This window comes from Odontesthes bonariensis, chromosome 4 (assembly GCF_027942865.1).
Source record: "Odontesthes bonariensis isolate fOdoBon6 chromosome 4, fOdoBon6.hap1, whole genome shotgun sequence".
NCBI lineage: Eukaryota > Metazoa > Chordata > Actinopteri > Atheriniformes > Atherinopsidae > Odontesthes > Odontesthes bonariensis.
The window spans coordinates 9,543,792-9,559,805 of record NC_134509.1 but is presented as its reverse complement, the minus strand read 5'-3'; the positions used below and the strand labels follow the sequence as shown (position 1 = coordinate 9,559,805).

The following is a 16,014-nucleotide window of genomic DNA, read 5'->3' as shown; positions in this document are numbered from 1 at the left end:
ACAGTCTTCTTTTCATTTTATTGAGCTGTTTAGCAAAATGTAAGTTAGTCAAATGCTACAATATATGCATTGCCTCTTATTCTTGAGAGATAGGTTTTAAGGTCTGAATATAGAGTTAAAAATTGGATCTTTAAGCTTCATGTCCAAATAGGATAGCTTGTCTTGACCTTAAACATCCAAAGAGGAAAAGCTCTTTACCGTCAAAATTCTACTTTGCTCAATCTTCCAATTGAAGCTGCGTTGACTGTGTCAGAGACTATTCCCGTCTTGTGATTCCTTAGTAGTATTTAAGCTTAGTCTGCTGGTTCTTGCACTGCAACTAACTGAAAAGCATCATCTGGCTGCTTAAAACACAATGTAAGAAACGTAATGCGTATAGCTGGATGTCTGGCTGTTAGCTCATCAATAATAGAGAGTTCATGCATGTTCAAGGCCAGGCCTAGATTGTCTTACTGCTCCACTGCTTCTTGACACATGGAAGCGCACCTGACATTAACTAACTGAGAGGGCTTGATGAGTTTCAGTGTGAGTGCATGGTTAATGAGTGGGGTTAATGGGAGAACATAAAAAAAAAGGCAAAGCAAAACCGTGAATCCAGACAAACGCACTCCCATACACACACAAAACATTACTGACATGAAATATCATTTCTTGCAGACAAAACTGTCTTATATGAGGTTAAAGTAGAAACACCAGCAGTCACAGGCACCTCTCCCTGCCTTCACGCCCTCAGAGTTTAGTTTCACACAATACTGGAGGATTCGTGTTGATAAAAAGACGACGAGGAAGCTGTCAGGATGCCTTGGCGATGATGAGGATACTCATGAGAAAGACCATGACGAAGAAGATCCACATGAAAAATCTATCCATCACCTTGGCAACCTTCTTCCATTCCGCGACCTTGACACATGTTGCTCTCTGCTCACGGAAGCAGTTGGCAATATACTGGATGTTCTTCACCACCTGAAAGTGGACAGGTAAATTAAAGAGGGTGATTGTAAAACAGTGGAAGAAGAACAAGCAGACCAGTAAGCACAAGCAGGAGGAGGCAGAGCGTGGCGTCACCTGTTTATGTTGGAGGCAGGGGCAGCAGCAGGGGCAGGATGGGACCTGATAGTTCTCTGACGGGTAGAGAATCTGCTCCTTTAGCCCACCGTTCAGGTGCAGAGGGGCCTGGTAGTCCAGTTTTTCCCTCCCGATGTGGCGGTAGCACTGTGTGGGCTCCTGCTTTGTCTCACCCCTCTCCAGCCTGGAAGTGTTGTTGTTGTAATGGTGATGCTTGCCGTTGGCGTTGCCATTTGCTTGGTTTCTGTGATGCTTGTTGTGATGATGTACGCCGTTGCCATTGCTGTACTTGTACGGGTCACTGTCACGATGGTAAAAGTTGTCGTGGAAACGGTCGTCATAGTAGCAGCCCTGATCACTCATGGGTTCCTCTGGGTAAAGCGGGGTCCTTTCACTCTCAGGTGTTGTGCAGTTCTCCCCCACTTCATATACAAAACAGATTTTCGACATGTAGTCAATGATGAGCACCTTCGCCCAGTGAGGGACTGGTTTGGCCTCAGCACCACAGAAATGTATGTTCATGATAAAGATGGTGAGGGAAGTGGAGGCTGTGATCATCGTCATGGTGGCTATGTAGTACTTCCCTGGAGGAGAGGATGAAGAAAATGACAAACTTATGGTGGGTATACTTGCATGACATCCCCAATTTACACAATACAATGCTGCACATTTATACTGGCAAGCAAAAGTTCAGTCAATGCCAGGGCAATATTTCCATTAAGTGACTAGAGAATTAACTGATCTCTAGAAGGGCCAACATTTAAAGATAACAAATTTTAGCAAAAATAGTGATTACTGTTAGTATAAAGTAGCAGAATGTACCGACAGAGATTTCAGCTATTAGGTAACGTGCAAGATTAGGAAATCCAAAATCTAAGAGCTTCATAAAAAATGCTCCTCTAAGCAGCAGCCCAGGACTCTGAAAACTGAAAAACAATATGCCCACAAAGTGGGAAGAGACCTCAAGATAGCAAAGCCTCGTCTCAATTTTGAATCTACTTTCATTTTATTAAGAACACCCACTGAGATCCAGTCTTTTTTATAAAAAAAACAAAAAAAACAATGGGCTCTTAAAGAGGAAACATAATTCCCAGGCTTCCTTTATCACATTCTTTACAATGCTAGTGCAATGTCTGTTTTAACTTCAGGCTTTCCTCCAAATTAATTCATGTCCAAAGCGGTAGGTATGAAAATATTCTGACTTGTCCATCCAAACCTGCTGCAGGAATAATGGAAGTCAAGTTGACATTTAGAGGACAAAGAAAACTCTGAGAAAACTGCTTGTGGCATTGTTAGAAAGGAAAATCAGCCTAACCTGAATCTAAATATTCACTTTATTAATCAAAAATCGCAAGCTTCTCTGTAAAAAATAGGAGATACTAAGTAGGAATTACAGCGCACTGAGACAAAATTATACTCTTTTCCAAGTACAAATTGGTTGGTATGTTTTTCATAGTTCAATGATAGGGCAAAACAGAATTCTAAGATCAATTCAAACCTATATAGGGCATGCTCTCTGCAGGAGGCATGCTCTCAGCCACCAACAGCTGGAACACTGTGAGCGCCAGCAGCACAGTGACTCCCAGAGAAACCTTCTCCCCTGAGTCGGCTGGCAAGTAGAAGCCCAGTGGAGCCAGGAACGAGATGAGGAAGCAGGGCAGGAGCAGGTTGAAGATGTAGAAAGACGAGCGACGTTTCAGGAGCAGGGTGTAGGTGATTTCTGTGTAAGGGTCCGAGCAGCAGCCATACATCATGACGCTTCTAACTGCCGGCATGCCGTGACACTCCCACTCCACGTTCTCCACAAAGTCAGACAGGTCACCGCTGTCCATGCCCAAACTGATGTCCACCTGCAAAAGTACCGCAAACACTGTAAACCATCTTTACTTTGACATTTAAACCTCCAGAACAGGAGCTGGTTTCCAGTAACATGTGTGCTGTCTGATCTGTGTGTGTGTGTTTTAAAATTCCATTCATTTACCCAGTCCCCGTGTCCCCTTCTTAATACACACCTGGTTGCCATTGTAGGTCCATGAGCCAAAGGTAAGCTCGCATGATTGCCAGTCAAAGGGGAAGTAGGAGACATCCACCACACATGTGCTCTTTGTGATGGCTGGAGAGTCCCAGACAATTTCTCCATTATAACGCAGCTTCACATTAGTGTTAGACGAGCCCGACGACTCCTCATCTGCTCTACACAAACATAAAAAAGCATGTTTTTTCACATTTTTATTTCATTTAGTGTATTTTCATTCAAGCCTCATATGGATCTTTTGGTCTTTGTATTTCTAATTTTGTGTTGTGTCTCTTTTTACTGACTTGTTGTAGAGGACAATGTCTGGCTTCCAAACCAGGTCACTAGGGATGTTTATCATCTCCAAGTCGTCATAGTCCTCCTTGTCCCACTTCAGGTAGGCATCATACCAGACCTGCCTGATCCACAGGTAGGTGGTTAGCACCTGATTCCTCTCATCCTACACACACAAACGCATTTGCAGACAAACAGACAGCTATGACTTTACAAATGTTGAATCCCAAAATGTGATGAAGATAGATAAAAGTCCTGAAACCCTGAAACTAAATTATATATTCATTGTGGACATAATAACGGGATGAAAGGTAATTGTTTAGTGTAAGAGCCACATCTGTTGAGTAGTAGATGCTTTTCACCAGTTATGACAACCTCATAATGTTCCATTCCATGGTGCACATATACAGTACATCCTTCCCCCTGCTCCCTACTCAGGTACTGTCAGCTAGGGGAGCTTCCCTTTGAAGATCACCAAGGTCGTCAACGAAGGTCACATGAGACATTGCTCACTTTCTTCTGCTGCAGCAATTTTTGTACCAAAAGCTAAAATGAAATATTAACTAAATATTAAGCTAAGCTTGCAAAATAAACAAAGGAGGATGTTATACTGGACACTTCACACTTGCTCCATAATGCGCTGGTCAATCAAAGCAGCTCATTCAGCAAAAGAGTCATTCCACCATGATGTACCACTGAATGATACAGGAAATAATTGATTAAGCTTTACAGCTCCACCCTCTGACAGTTACTGTAACTAGGCAATAAATAAGAAGTTATTAATTATCATGTGCTTATTATGTAAGCTTGATTCAATGTTAGCAATAGCTTGTTTCCTGAAGCATATGAGAGAATCTTATTTAAAACATTTTTAATTGTATTTTAGAGGTAATGTCACCTGTTTAATATCATCAACACCAATAAGGAGAAAAAGAAAGATTACTTCCTAAGGGTCTTACAGTAAATAACATGGCTGAATACCCTTTGCAGTGCAATTTACAGGAAACTCAAAAATGCCAAGATTAGCCAGAGAGGGTCTAACAAACCAACCTGTAGACAAGTGAGTAAAGGCAAGGGATCTTAATTTATTAGTTTCATACCTAAACATAAAGATTTATTCATTAGGATCTGCAGGTGTTTTATATACCAAACAGAAACATATAAAAAGCACTTTATCAATATAGCCTGATGTTAACTGCGCTCCAAACATTTGTATCCAATACAACCACAGCCTTGCTAACTATCTTTACACAGCGCATAATGTTAGCAGTCATTCAAAGTTCAACTGTGTGTTTATCTCTACAGTCAATATATTTACCCTTCATTTTATTATTAAATTAACATATAATGGAGACTGAATATTATAAACAACTCTGCGTATGATGCAGATCATATTAAAACAAACACGGTTAAAAAGCTGTTGTGTACTGCAGTTGTACTGCACTGCATATATGTGTTCAAGGGGGCAGTGAGGGTACAGTGTGTGACTGAACAAAGTGGAACTCTCAGTCCTTAATTACTTCTGTGCCGATACAGTTCTTTATCTGTATTACTTAGATCTATTTCTTACTCTTTGATACTCTCCACTCAATGTCCTTTAATCCCAGTATACTATCTAAGATATCTTACAGGATTTCCTCCATCTTCTTTTCAGTATTGTTCATTAATGCACAACAGTCTTTTCAGTACATCCTAAAAGTTGTGTCACTCATTGGACAAATATGAGGTGGAAATGTTTTATTGATCAGTTTCTTCAAAAGTGTAGAAATAGTACATAAATAAAGCATATAAAAAGTGTATAATGTAATGAAGTGGAAATGTAAAAAATGTCATTTATAGGGTCGTATCTGTGGTTCTCTCTTGGGTGATTGTAGATATTCAGGAATCTTCTCTACTCACCATGTCTTTGATCTGTGACAGCGTGATCTGCAGGGAGACATTGAGGGCGTCGTCTGTGTCCTCCACAGGTCTCAGAGCGTTGGAGTAGTCCTCCATCAGATCATTCAAAAGTTTTCGGGCATAATGGCCCTGAGCACAGTGGGTTACTGTGTGGGCAAGAGGAGGTGGCAAAGTGGGTGAAACACATCAAACAATGAAAAGTTACACAAAACCAAACAATTAGGTTAACTAAAGCTAAACTCAAAGTTTTACAAGGCAAACTTGCGTATCACTTTCAGAATATCAACATCACACTGATCCATCATGCAAAACTAACCTTGCACCAAAAGGCTGAGCCAACCCATCAGAGCTGCCCTCCTCATTTTTTGCCGGTCACAAGCTAAGAGATCAATAATTCAGCAAAGCAGTGGCTGAGATAGCCCGAGCCCGAATCCAGAGCATCACCCGATTCTGATCTCCGTTCTCCCCTGCTTAGGCTGAGCCAGCCAAGACCACAGAATATTCTCGAAGTCTAACATCCTGTCAGAAGCTCTCAATGCTTCGCTAGTTGTTACTCGTAGGTTGCCTCTGTCTGTGTGTGTAATTGTTGCTCTGGAACAGGACCCGTGGCTATGACACACACACACATGCACTCAAACACAGGTACACTGCATCACAGTATCACTGTATCACATGGCACAATGGCACTGGGTGAAATGTGATGCCTGCAGCCTTATCTGCCCGTGTACATGACCACAACCAGCTGTATGACAAACACACATCCACACGGAGCCGTACTGCATTACACTGCGAACATGTGTCAGTCACACACATACAATGAAACATTCTTGCAAAGGTCATTTTAAGATGAAAACAGACATGCACAATTAAATGTAATGATCGATGATCCATGAGCAGGTCTCAGTGAGTAAAGATGAATCATTGACATAAAGATAGTCAAAGTGTTTGCTCATTGTTGATCAGAGCAGATTTAAGTTTAACCGTGCTGCCAGTTGTCTAAGAGGCTACAACTCATTTATCTTTACACGATGTCCTTCTGCAGTGGAAAAACTAAAGTTGTTAACATTTTTTTTTACTTTTCTTTTTATTTGTAACTTGCTTAATACAATTCTTTGTTTGGTGTGTGTTTGTCCAAGTCCTTTGCTGGACTGAATCTTATTTTCATTTTTTTAATGAAAAAAACTTGAAAAGTTGTGATCAAGACAAGGCAATAATAAAACTACATATAATGCTACAAGAGAGCAAAAAGACAAAATAAAGACGGTTTGAGAAATTGTTGGAGAAAAATGTCAATGGATGTGTCCACAAATTCCAACAGACCTCATCTAGAATATAGATAAAAGGTGAGAAAAATGAGTGCAGGTTCAGAAACACAAAGACCTAAATAAATGAGAGGATAAGTGTAGCGTTTTATCAGCCAACCTGTAGCCCTTTGAAAAAGCATCACGTCCACGTTGTTTGGCCCATTTTGTGAGAGCAGCCATTTCCTCTGCTAAAGTTGACTGTTGGTGCCTTTTCAGACTCAAGATCTAAAAGATATGCTCAGGATCTATAAAACATGCTCCCCTCAGACTTTTGTAAAACAAAAGAAAATTGCAATGTGTAATTGATTCAAACACGACACTTCTTGATTCCCCACTCTGTGAAACGGGGAGTTTGTAGTTGAAGAAGGTCACACGTGTGGGGCAAGAGATGCCAGTTGGTTGCCCTCTTAAATTTAAAACCACACTTTTCAAACAAACAAAGGCCTTATACATAACTGTTTATGTGTGTGGACATATTTCATTTTAGATGATGATTACATGGGAGTGTAAATGTCCAAATCTATAAAGAAGCTGCGGAAATATTTGTTGAAACATTTCAAAGTGTGGATGAAAAATTTGAAATCAGTATGTGAGGACAGATATAATACAATTGTACTGAAAACCTAACAATCAAATTTGAAACAAATGTAAAAAGCTTTTCTTTAAACTGAAAATATCATTTGTACTCAGGTCAATCCCAACTTGTAGTGCAGAGAAAATCAGTATTTTGTCCCAAAAAGCATGGAGTCGTAAGAAATGTCACTGACATAGGTGTTTGAATCTGTAAAGAACTGTGTATTGCTACATAATGTGTTAATGTGTCATTCAGTTTCTGTGGTACTGAGCTCGCACAGGACAGGTGTTTCCTGTGTGTATGTGAACGTGTGTGTGTGTGTGTGTGTGTGTGTGTGTGTGTGTGTGTGTGTGTGTGTGTGTGTGTGTGTGTGTGCGTGTGTGTGTGTGTGTGTGAGAGACAAAGAGAGAGCAAGAAAAAAGCCAAAGCGCTGGAGTCAAAGTAAATAAAATGAGCTTCTATGAACCATTTCTACTCTTCATTTCTGTGTTGGGTTCAACATGTGCTGTTAATGTTTGTTGGTCTTTGTTGGTAAGAGGAGACAAAGACTGTCAGCAGGCTCCGTCTGTATGTACACCTGTGTGCTGCTCTGTTGAATTTGATGAAAAAATGATGATGAATCTTATGAAAACCACAGCAAGCAATCAGAAATTGTGTATGTGATGTTGGTCTTTTCTAATTTGGAGAGACACTGGGATACTGAGACAGACGGATAGACCAAAGAGCAGAGCTGTTGTGACAGCTTGGAGCATGTGATTCTATACGTGATTCTCAGTCATCCAGGGTCATGGTAATCTTAAGTGCTTGAACAGAAAGCAACTGGGTTTCTTTATTAATTTTAAGAAGTCTAGTTGCTTTCTCTTCAAGTATTTACAATTGTTATATTTTCCCCAATGAAAAAAAGAAAAGAAAAGTAGAATAACATCTGTTTTGGTTTCAGGTATTCAGTATTAACTTTTTTTAAGCACACATTTTGACTTGTTGCACTAAAGAATGCAGGTGTATTCATCATGATTATTGTTCCAAGGAGAGGTTCATACGGCTTTACCAGCTTGCAAAATATATCTATGGAACAGATTGGTCATCAATACTTTTCCTTCTTGGCGAGTAAAAATTATGCCTTGTGCACACTGGCCCACTGTCATACTGACATGGTGAGACTCAAAGATGCCATTAATGTTGGTTTCCCCAGTGATTATCTTTCAGGGATGGGTCAAAGATATAAATTGAAAATGATCTATGAAAGAGCCCTTATTATGCTCATGCACAGGTTCATCATTTTGCTCTTGGGGTCTACTAAACCTTTCTCCTGAGAGACCCACTCTGCTCTGCCTGGTTAGTCAGAGATGGTGGAGTGTGAGAGAGCTGTAGTATTATGTGCCTCTGCCAGTAAGCAAGGCTCCTGGGGAGTGTGTGTGGTTTACATATCATCATAAGAGGGGCTGCCAGCAGCTTTGGGCTGATGATTGTGTGGTCAACAAGTTGTTGTGATCCCACAGAGCTGTTTGTGAGTGCTGAGCATGCAATACAACCTAAAATAGTTAGCCAACGTGTCAAATTTGGCTTCAACCCATCCTGCTGGTGCGACACACAACTCTGAAAATCCTGTGCATAATTATGAAGCACCGCTTCGTCCAAGTTGAGCCCAAAATACAATAGAGCAGCCTATCCCAACCCATCAGTGAATCTTCTATATAGTGAACATTATACAGTGGTATGGGTGAATAAGCCAACAATCCAAACACAGTTATGATAACTGCAGCCAAGTTGTACAGGAAGATGTTGGATAGTAGCTATTGGATGGCTGTTGGTTTTATTTTGCCTTTAATTAGATATTACAATAATTATCAAATATTACTTACAAAATAAGATTTTTAAGTCAGAAAATGATTTGATAAACACAAAATATCAACAAATCTGTTACTTTTTCTTTCTATTTTCATCAAAAAGCAATCTGCTAAAGAAATCTCATTAAAGTCTATTAAGTTACACTGCTAACAGGCTTCACAACATACAACAAAATATTGTGGAAAAACTGGAGAGTTGATTAATTGGCTCTTTTTGCTATGGTAGCCAGTGGCCAGACTGTGTTGCAGGAAAAGAACAGGTGTTGCCAATAACATCAACGATGGCTTTCATCAATCTAGCTGTACGTGTAAGTTAGCGTGCTCATTACCACAACTCTGGAACAATAAACTAGAGGCATCAGCTATCAAAGCTATTAGCTCCACCTGTGCTGTGGCTGCTATGACATGTCAAAATGTCTGCGATGAATAGAAACCTCACCGGGCCCCTATGTTATTCCCCAGAGGCACATGAGATGTAAGCATACCAACTACCGCTAACTGTGAAGTGGCTCGACGCATAGAGTTCTGTACACCACCATTGTGTGTGTTTGTGTGTGTTTGTGTGAGAGAAAGAGACACAGAGACAGGCCCAGAAAGAGAGGAATGAGGCATTGTGGTAGTTGTGGCAGAAAGCACAATGAGACATAAAAGATGTGACCACAGCAGTGAGTCAAACACCCTGAACTGTCAAAGTGGAGCATTTATCTTTGTCATTTTTCACTCAATATTCATGAAGACAGTATTCTACATGGAAAGAGATACAAAGATTGGCTATCTTACCGGACTTTAAGCAGATTAATGCTCAACAAATGATTTTATTAATGAATTTGTGGATACTGCAGATGTCTGGTTTTCTTGCTACAACTGTCAGATGACGGTTATCAATTATGTTAAAAAAAAAAAAAAACGGTTTGGAAGGCAATTCTAAATCGAGATGTATTTGAGTAAAATAATAAGTGCTGTTAGAGCCTCTTCTTCCCAATCGTTGCATGCTGCTTTAATATCTCTGGATTTTTGTCACATTATGCTACTTCAAGGAATGAAGTTGTTGAATATGCAAAGGCTTTCATTGAGTTAGTTTTCTGTTCAGGAGTCTCCTCAGAATGCAGCGTGTACATGACTCTGTAGCACATGTAGGGGTGTATACAGAAGAACATAGAAACAGTCTGCATGTGAACAGAACGACTAAGTGGTTGAGAGCTTGTTTGAACAACTTTGTCTAGATAATGCAACTCGTGTACATACATGTCTACGTTTGTGCGTGTAGTCTGGGATGTGGTTAGGGGTTCTTCAGCATATCCTTGAAAAGTCTGCCTGATGCCTCTCATCCTCAGCTGCTCTGAACACCGAGTAAGATGGAGGTAAGAAGAGAACGAGCGGGAGAAAACATGAGGGGGAAGGAGGAAGGGGGAACAGCTTCTTTCCTGGTTGTCTCGCTTTTTTTCCACCTTATAAATCAGTCATTTAGAACATTAAACATTTAAAAGACTTTACGTCCTCCTCTCACACACAATACATATTCACACAACTTTACACACTTCTCAGACATCACCTACATGGTCATAGAGTGTATATTATGAGTAGAGAACAAGTTATATTTGAAACCATGATACTTACAAGTATTGCCAATTTGTTTTGCATAAATGGATCATGGCTGTATCGTATATATTGTAGCCTTGAAGTCCTGAAACCCTCTAGAACCAACTTCTAACTTTGAATCAATAAACCTAAAGTCATATCTGTCATCTAAACTTCAACATTACACGTCTGCACTTCTTATCTAGTGTACGTTTGATCAAGCATCTTTCTTTTCAACAGCGATATATGTATTCGGTCAAAAAACGCAGTTGTTTAAATACTTTCGTACCTTACTGCGCCCACTCGGAATAAATGATATATGAATACTGCATTATACAACATATATGACAGTTATATAGCTTTATGAGGTTGAGTTTTTTAGAAATAGCACATTACAGCCACAAGTCACAAGTTTGCTAAGCTTTTAGTTCGATTGCAGCAGACACGCCTCTAAATCTTCATTAGAATCTTAAAAATAGAAAACTTCAGGCCATAGAAATATTTCTAATCTAAAAATCAATTGTATTCATACTTCTTAAGGTAGTTTGATAGCTCAGCAAGACATGTAACATGCAAAACATGTAATCTAAGGATGCCATTCTTCTACTTGCAAGACACACACTACACCAGAACTCCAGGCATACTGCATTACACATATTGTGAAAGTTTTCGTTATGACGTAAAGAAAGACTTTCATACAAGATCAAGTGTTCATATGCAAAATATAAATAAAACGTCATACAGCGTATGAATTTTTTCAGGAGCGGTAAGTCACCTAAGGCTGATAATTAGCCTAGAGAGTGATGAACAAAAGCGTATTTTAATCCCATGCAAACATACCAAAAACATAAATTACAAAGATGACTGCATACAATAATAATGACCATCATGTTGATTTCCTTTTAGTATTTGTTACCTCAACCTGTATGTCAAATTACTCGTCCACGAAGAGTAAAGCGGTACAGACTCACAAAATGTACAGATAAATTAAAAAAAGAAACGCTAAAATCCTTGAATTTAACAGAGTTTTAACTGAGTTAGTTGTTCTATGAATAAGTATTTAAAAAAAAAAAAAAAAAAGCAGCATAGTTAAAAGATAAAAACCTGGAGCAATAACGTCTTTTCATTTTCTAAAAGCAGGTTTAACAAATCAACAGTAAAGATTAAATAACCATATATGTGGTTTCATGTCAACTAATCAATGAAAAATTTAACTTTTTTAGACTTTTCTGTATATTTGAAATACAATTTCAGATTTTTGTATGAACGGAAGTGCAACTGTCTCTAAGTCCTAAATGGGTTTGACATTGTATTTATGATAAAACAATATACAGTCTGCAGGCATTTTTGCTAAACTATAACATTTCCTTTTCAGGACACATCTCATAAAGTTGCCCTATAAAGAAAATACAGAGAATATATTTCAGGTAGATCCTGATATGTGTTTTTTGTTTGGGTTTCTGCCCCAAATGACAAAAATGGGCCCACACCACTGTTTACTCATGGACTTAAATGGAGAAAAAAAGAAAACTCTAAGGACCTTGAAAGTAGATTTGACCTTGTCTGATTTAGACAAATGTGTGAATCACATAGTTAAAGCTCCATTAAACCATAAAACAATACTTGGTTGTATCTTTTTTAACTCGTGTTAGTAAAGAGGCGCATATGCAGTAATTTAAAAGTTCATGTGATGTTTAAATCCCTGGACTGACGCTTACTTTCCTTTGATTAACTCTTTAAATGTTTTCAATTTGAAAAAAAAGTCTCCAACTTTTCGACATACTGTAACTCCACGTGAGAACAAACACTTTTTTAGGACTTCGTTTTCGCATCAAACAAACGTAAAACATCCACCGCTGTACACCTGCATAGTACTCCATTAGGTTTACTGTTCAATCAATGCATTCTCAGTTCTAAAATGTTTGAGTTCAGGGGACTTTAGTGGGGAAGTTAGTGAAAAACAACCCGACAGACTCAAAGAAATCCCAGTTTGAGTTTTTGTACCCCCACACAGTTAACTGAGTTTGAACAGCACACTAATATGTCGTCTGAAAAACTGCTCAGATGGCAATCGGATCACGGTAAGACGTCAAAAGGCCGTGCATTGGTTTAAGCTGAACATGCGCCTCCTGGCTTGTTTCTTGGCCTGGTTGAAAACTGTCCGCACTGCATACTCAAACACCTGCTGCACACCGCGGTTGCTCAGGGAGGAGCACTCCAGGTAGCCCTTAGCGTGGATTTCATGAGCCACACGTTTGCCTTCAGCTGGAGAGATGCAGCTGCCTCGATGGACCCCGACTTCCCTCAGGTCCGTCTGAGTCGCCACGATGAGAACTGGCACCTTGGGTAGGTTTTCTCGAACCTCAGCGATCCACTTGCGCTGGATGCTGGCTAGAGAACTCGGGTTAGCCACAGAGTAGCAGATGAGGACGACATCGGCCTGGTGGTACGATCTCGGTCGGATCTGCTTAAAGTTGTCGTTGCCCGCCGTGTCCCACAGGCCCAGGCTGATCTGGACTCCATCCATGTACACCTCTACGCCCGTGTTATCAAACACCGTGGGCTTGTACGTGTCTGGGAAGGTCTCTGAGGTGAAGCGGACCAGCAGGGCCGTCTTGCCAACCGCGCAGTCCCCAACAAGAACACATTTCACGGACATCTCCGTCAAGCCGTTCATGATTGCGGTCAATTATCCTTAGGAAGTCTGCGGTTCTTCTAAGAGATTCTACAGTCAAGTTTTTATGAATTAGTGGGATACAAGGTCCGCGAGATATCACCCCGTGTGTGCTGTACTTCCGTCCGCAGGTGGCAATTTTCAAAGCAGACACTGTGTAGACCTGCTTTGTGGAAACTCCAGTACGAGAGGTGCTCTCGTGCCGTGACAATTCAGTTAACTAAAATGGCCTATGATGTGTTTCCTTAAATATTTCTCAGTAAGTGTGCATGATCAGCACTTCTCCAGCAGACAGGCTTCACACAACCTTTTTAGCTCATTAGGCCATCTCGGCTCGCCTCACTTCCGCTCGGTCTCCGCAGCAGCGTGGTCAGGCTCGTGCACTTCTCTTGGATCCTTTTGTCATTCTGCTCATCCGGGTCTGACGTTTGGTCACCGAGGAGGAAAGAGAAGATGAGACAATATGTCAGCACCACGAAGAATCGTAGAACACCCACAACGGTTAGAATCTGAAATGTTAAATTGAAGCTGAGAAACTGAATTTTGTTTTAATTTCTCCAAACAGCTGACAGATCATACAGCATGCAGTCTAACATGGAGGATGACAGCAGCACAGTTTCTCTGTACACTGCACTAATCGGTGATAATGTCCTTATTTTCATACGGAAGTAAAGACATGTTTGTTTGGGTGTGACCCAGAATTAACAGCTTGATCCCAAAGACTAAGGCAGGTGCTCATTCTCAACACATCCATCCGAGACAAATCATCAGGCTTACATGGAAGTTCCATCCCCCTCTCCTGACTCCGTTGTACCCCTTTTACATAAAACCCGTCTCAATTGTGCAGCTCACGCCACAAACTGACATCTGATGACAAAGACGTCTTAGTTTGGCAGAGAAAGTGACTAAATCTAATCTTGATGGTCAATGCCACATGCAAAACTAAATGTATTATTGATCTCTTGTGATTTATGTGAGGTATCAAACTGACTTTGGCATTTAAGTTAAAAACCTCAAAACCGCCTGCCATGTCATAGGCTCATCTCGATGGAAAGACCTGTCACCATCACGTAGATGGGACGTGTAAATCAGTGGTTTTTCCACATTTCAGTCAAATGACCTCACAATAGGTGACTGTGGTTTCTATTAATACAATGAGAAGACGTAAATGTTTAGAAGCTACTGCTGAAAGATATAATCCTCCATTTTTAAGAAAGCTCAACGTGTTTTTATTGGTTAATTATTACAAGTAAAAAAAAACATTACATTAATAATAATGATGATATAACTTCGAGCTTGAAGGTTCTCAGATGGTGTTATATAAAAGTTAAATTAAAAACAATTAATGACGTAATTAAGACGACAAACAAGAGGATCGTTGGGCCTACCTTGTCAGTCACCTCGATCTTTAACGGGCGGATGTCGGACTGCCGCCTTCAACAGATGACAACGTTGAAAAAACTCAAGTCTTTAAGCTCCAAAAACTTTGTTGTTAATTACAATGTGCCTTGAACCGCCAATGCGAGTCGCAAATCATTCGTATGGCTCAGAGAAGAAGTGATTTTGCAGCTTCGTAGCTGTTCAGGTGGAAAGTAAAACAGGAAAGTGACAATATACGAGAAATGGCAAGGGAACGCATCCGCTTGTTGGAGTGTGGAGGTGTGACTTACTGAGTCTGCCGCCCCCACAGCAGCTGTGCATTACAATAAGGCTGTTGTTTCTTTTCTTTTCTTTTTCCCCCCTCTTCTGTCATCAATTTGTGTAATTTTGCTTGTGCATTTTACGCAGCAGCGAAGCGCAGAGCTCGTACAGGGAACGTGGCTTTGAATCAAAAAGCAGCTGTAGCGACGATCACCTGTTTCAACTTCAGTCGGGAATAAATAAAGAACTTCCAAATCGAGCTCTAAGTTAATGTTTTTAATGGTCATGATGACCTAAGTCCACGAAGAGACGAACTAATTTCCCGTTGTTGAAGGGGGTCTTCTCTCCAGACTAAACATGGAGAAGCAGCATTTAGCTGTTACGCTGCAAACAAGTGGAACAAACTGCCAGTGGAGATTAAACTTTCACCAAATGTAGACATTTTTAAATCCAGGTTAAAAACATTTCTTTTCTCATGTGTCTATGCATGAAATCTGCACGGTATCTTTTAACTTATCTTGACTGTTGCTTGTTTTTAAATTAATTTAAATGATTTTATTTGTTTCTCTTTATACACTTTTATGTATTTTAATGCTTCTTCCACTCCCTGCTGCAATGCTTTTATTTTATGTAAAGCACTTTGAATTGTTTTGTACATGAAATGTGCTATATAAATAAATTTGATTTGATTTGATTTGATTCCATGCATTACAGTCTGTTAAGGTGTGTTGGGAAGGCCAGGACTCAGGAGTGTCCATAAAAATGTTGACGATTAAGCTGCCTTGGTTAACGTTGGCAGCAAGTTCGGTGGTGCTTCAGTGATTTAACCGTCTTCACTGTCAGCACCTGTGGAAGTGTAACGGTAGCCTGCTTGGAAAGGCCTCCGGGGGATAAAGCTTGCTGCTGCTGACTTTAACTTTGGTTCCTTTGTCAAATGAAAACCCCCATTTTTAAGACGCCCTGACCCAAAAGCTCTGTTGGAACCCAGTTATTGATCCTGAGGATGATGGTTTTACAGGACTCAGAGTTGCTCCATTCTATCGATCAGTTTATCAGTCAAATGCTTTACAAGTAAAAGAGAGAATTTGGGTGGGTGGTTGGGATAATGCCAATTTACAGGTGAT

General features: G+C 40.2%; 2 protein-coding genes across 2 annotated transcripts; both read right to left on the bottom strand.

The window, feature by feature from the left end:
• Positions 1-77: 77 nt before the first annotated feature.
• On the bottom strand, positions 78-5,816 carry chrna9a (cholinergic receptor, nicotinic, alpha 9a). The gene is made up of 7 exons (XM_075462866.1): positions 5,589-5,816; positions 5,273-5,418; positions 3,385-3,539; positions 3,078-3,258; positions 2,564-2,915; positions 1,066-1,649; positions 78-963 (listed from the first exon to the last, which is right to left on the bottom strand). The coding sequence occupies exons 1-7, from the start codon at positions 5,632-5,634 to the stop codon at positions 793-795; spliced, it is 1,635 nt and encodes a 544-aa protein (XP_075318981.1). The 5' UTR covers positions 5,635-5,816; the 3' UTR covers positions 78-792.
• A 4,035-nt stretch (positions 5,817-9,851) lies between these two features.
• rhoh (ras homolog family member H) lies at positions 9,852-14,950 on the bottom strand. Its single transcript, XM_075462867.1, has 2 exons — positions 14,638-14,950; positions 9,852-13,670 (listed from the first exon to the last, which is right to left on the bottom strand). Exon 2 carries the CDS (start codon positions 13,250-13,252, stop codon positions 12,665-12,667), a length of 588 nt encoding a protein of 195 aa, XP_075318982.1. The 5' UTR covers positions 13,253-13,670; positions 14,638-14,950; the 3' UTR covers positions 9,852-12,664.
• Positions 14,951-16,014: the final 1,064 nt, after the last annotated feature.

Excerpts from the sequence above, each read along its gene's own strand:
- chrna9a (XM_075462866.1), bottom strand. The coding sequence starts at position 5,634 with ATGAGGAGGGCAGCTCTGATGGGTTGGCTCAGCCTTTTGGTGCAAG. Across the intron at positions 3,259-3,384 it reads GACATTGTCCTCTACAACAA|AGCAGATGAGGAGTCGTCGG; the intron begins GTCAGTAAAAAG and ends ATGTTTGTGTAG. Across the intron at positions 964-1,065 it reads CCTGCCTCCAACATAAACAG|GTGGTGAAGAACATCCAGTA; the intron begins GTGACGCCACGC and ends GTCCACTTTCAG.
- rhoh (XM_075462867.1), bottom strand. The coding sequence starts at position 13,252 with ATGAACGGCTTGACGGAGATGTCCGTGAAATGTGTTCTTGTTGGGGAC.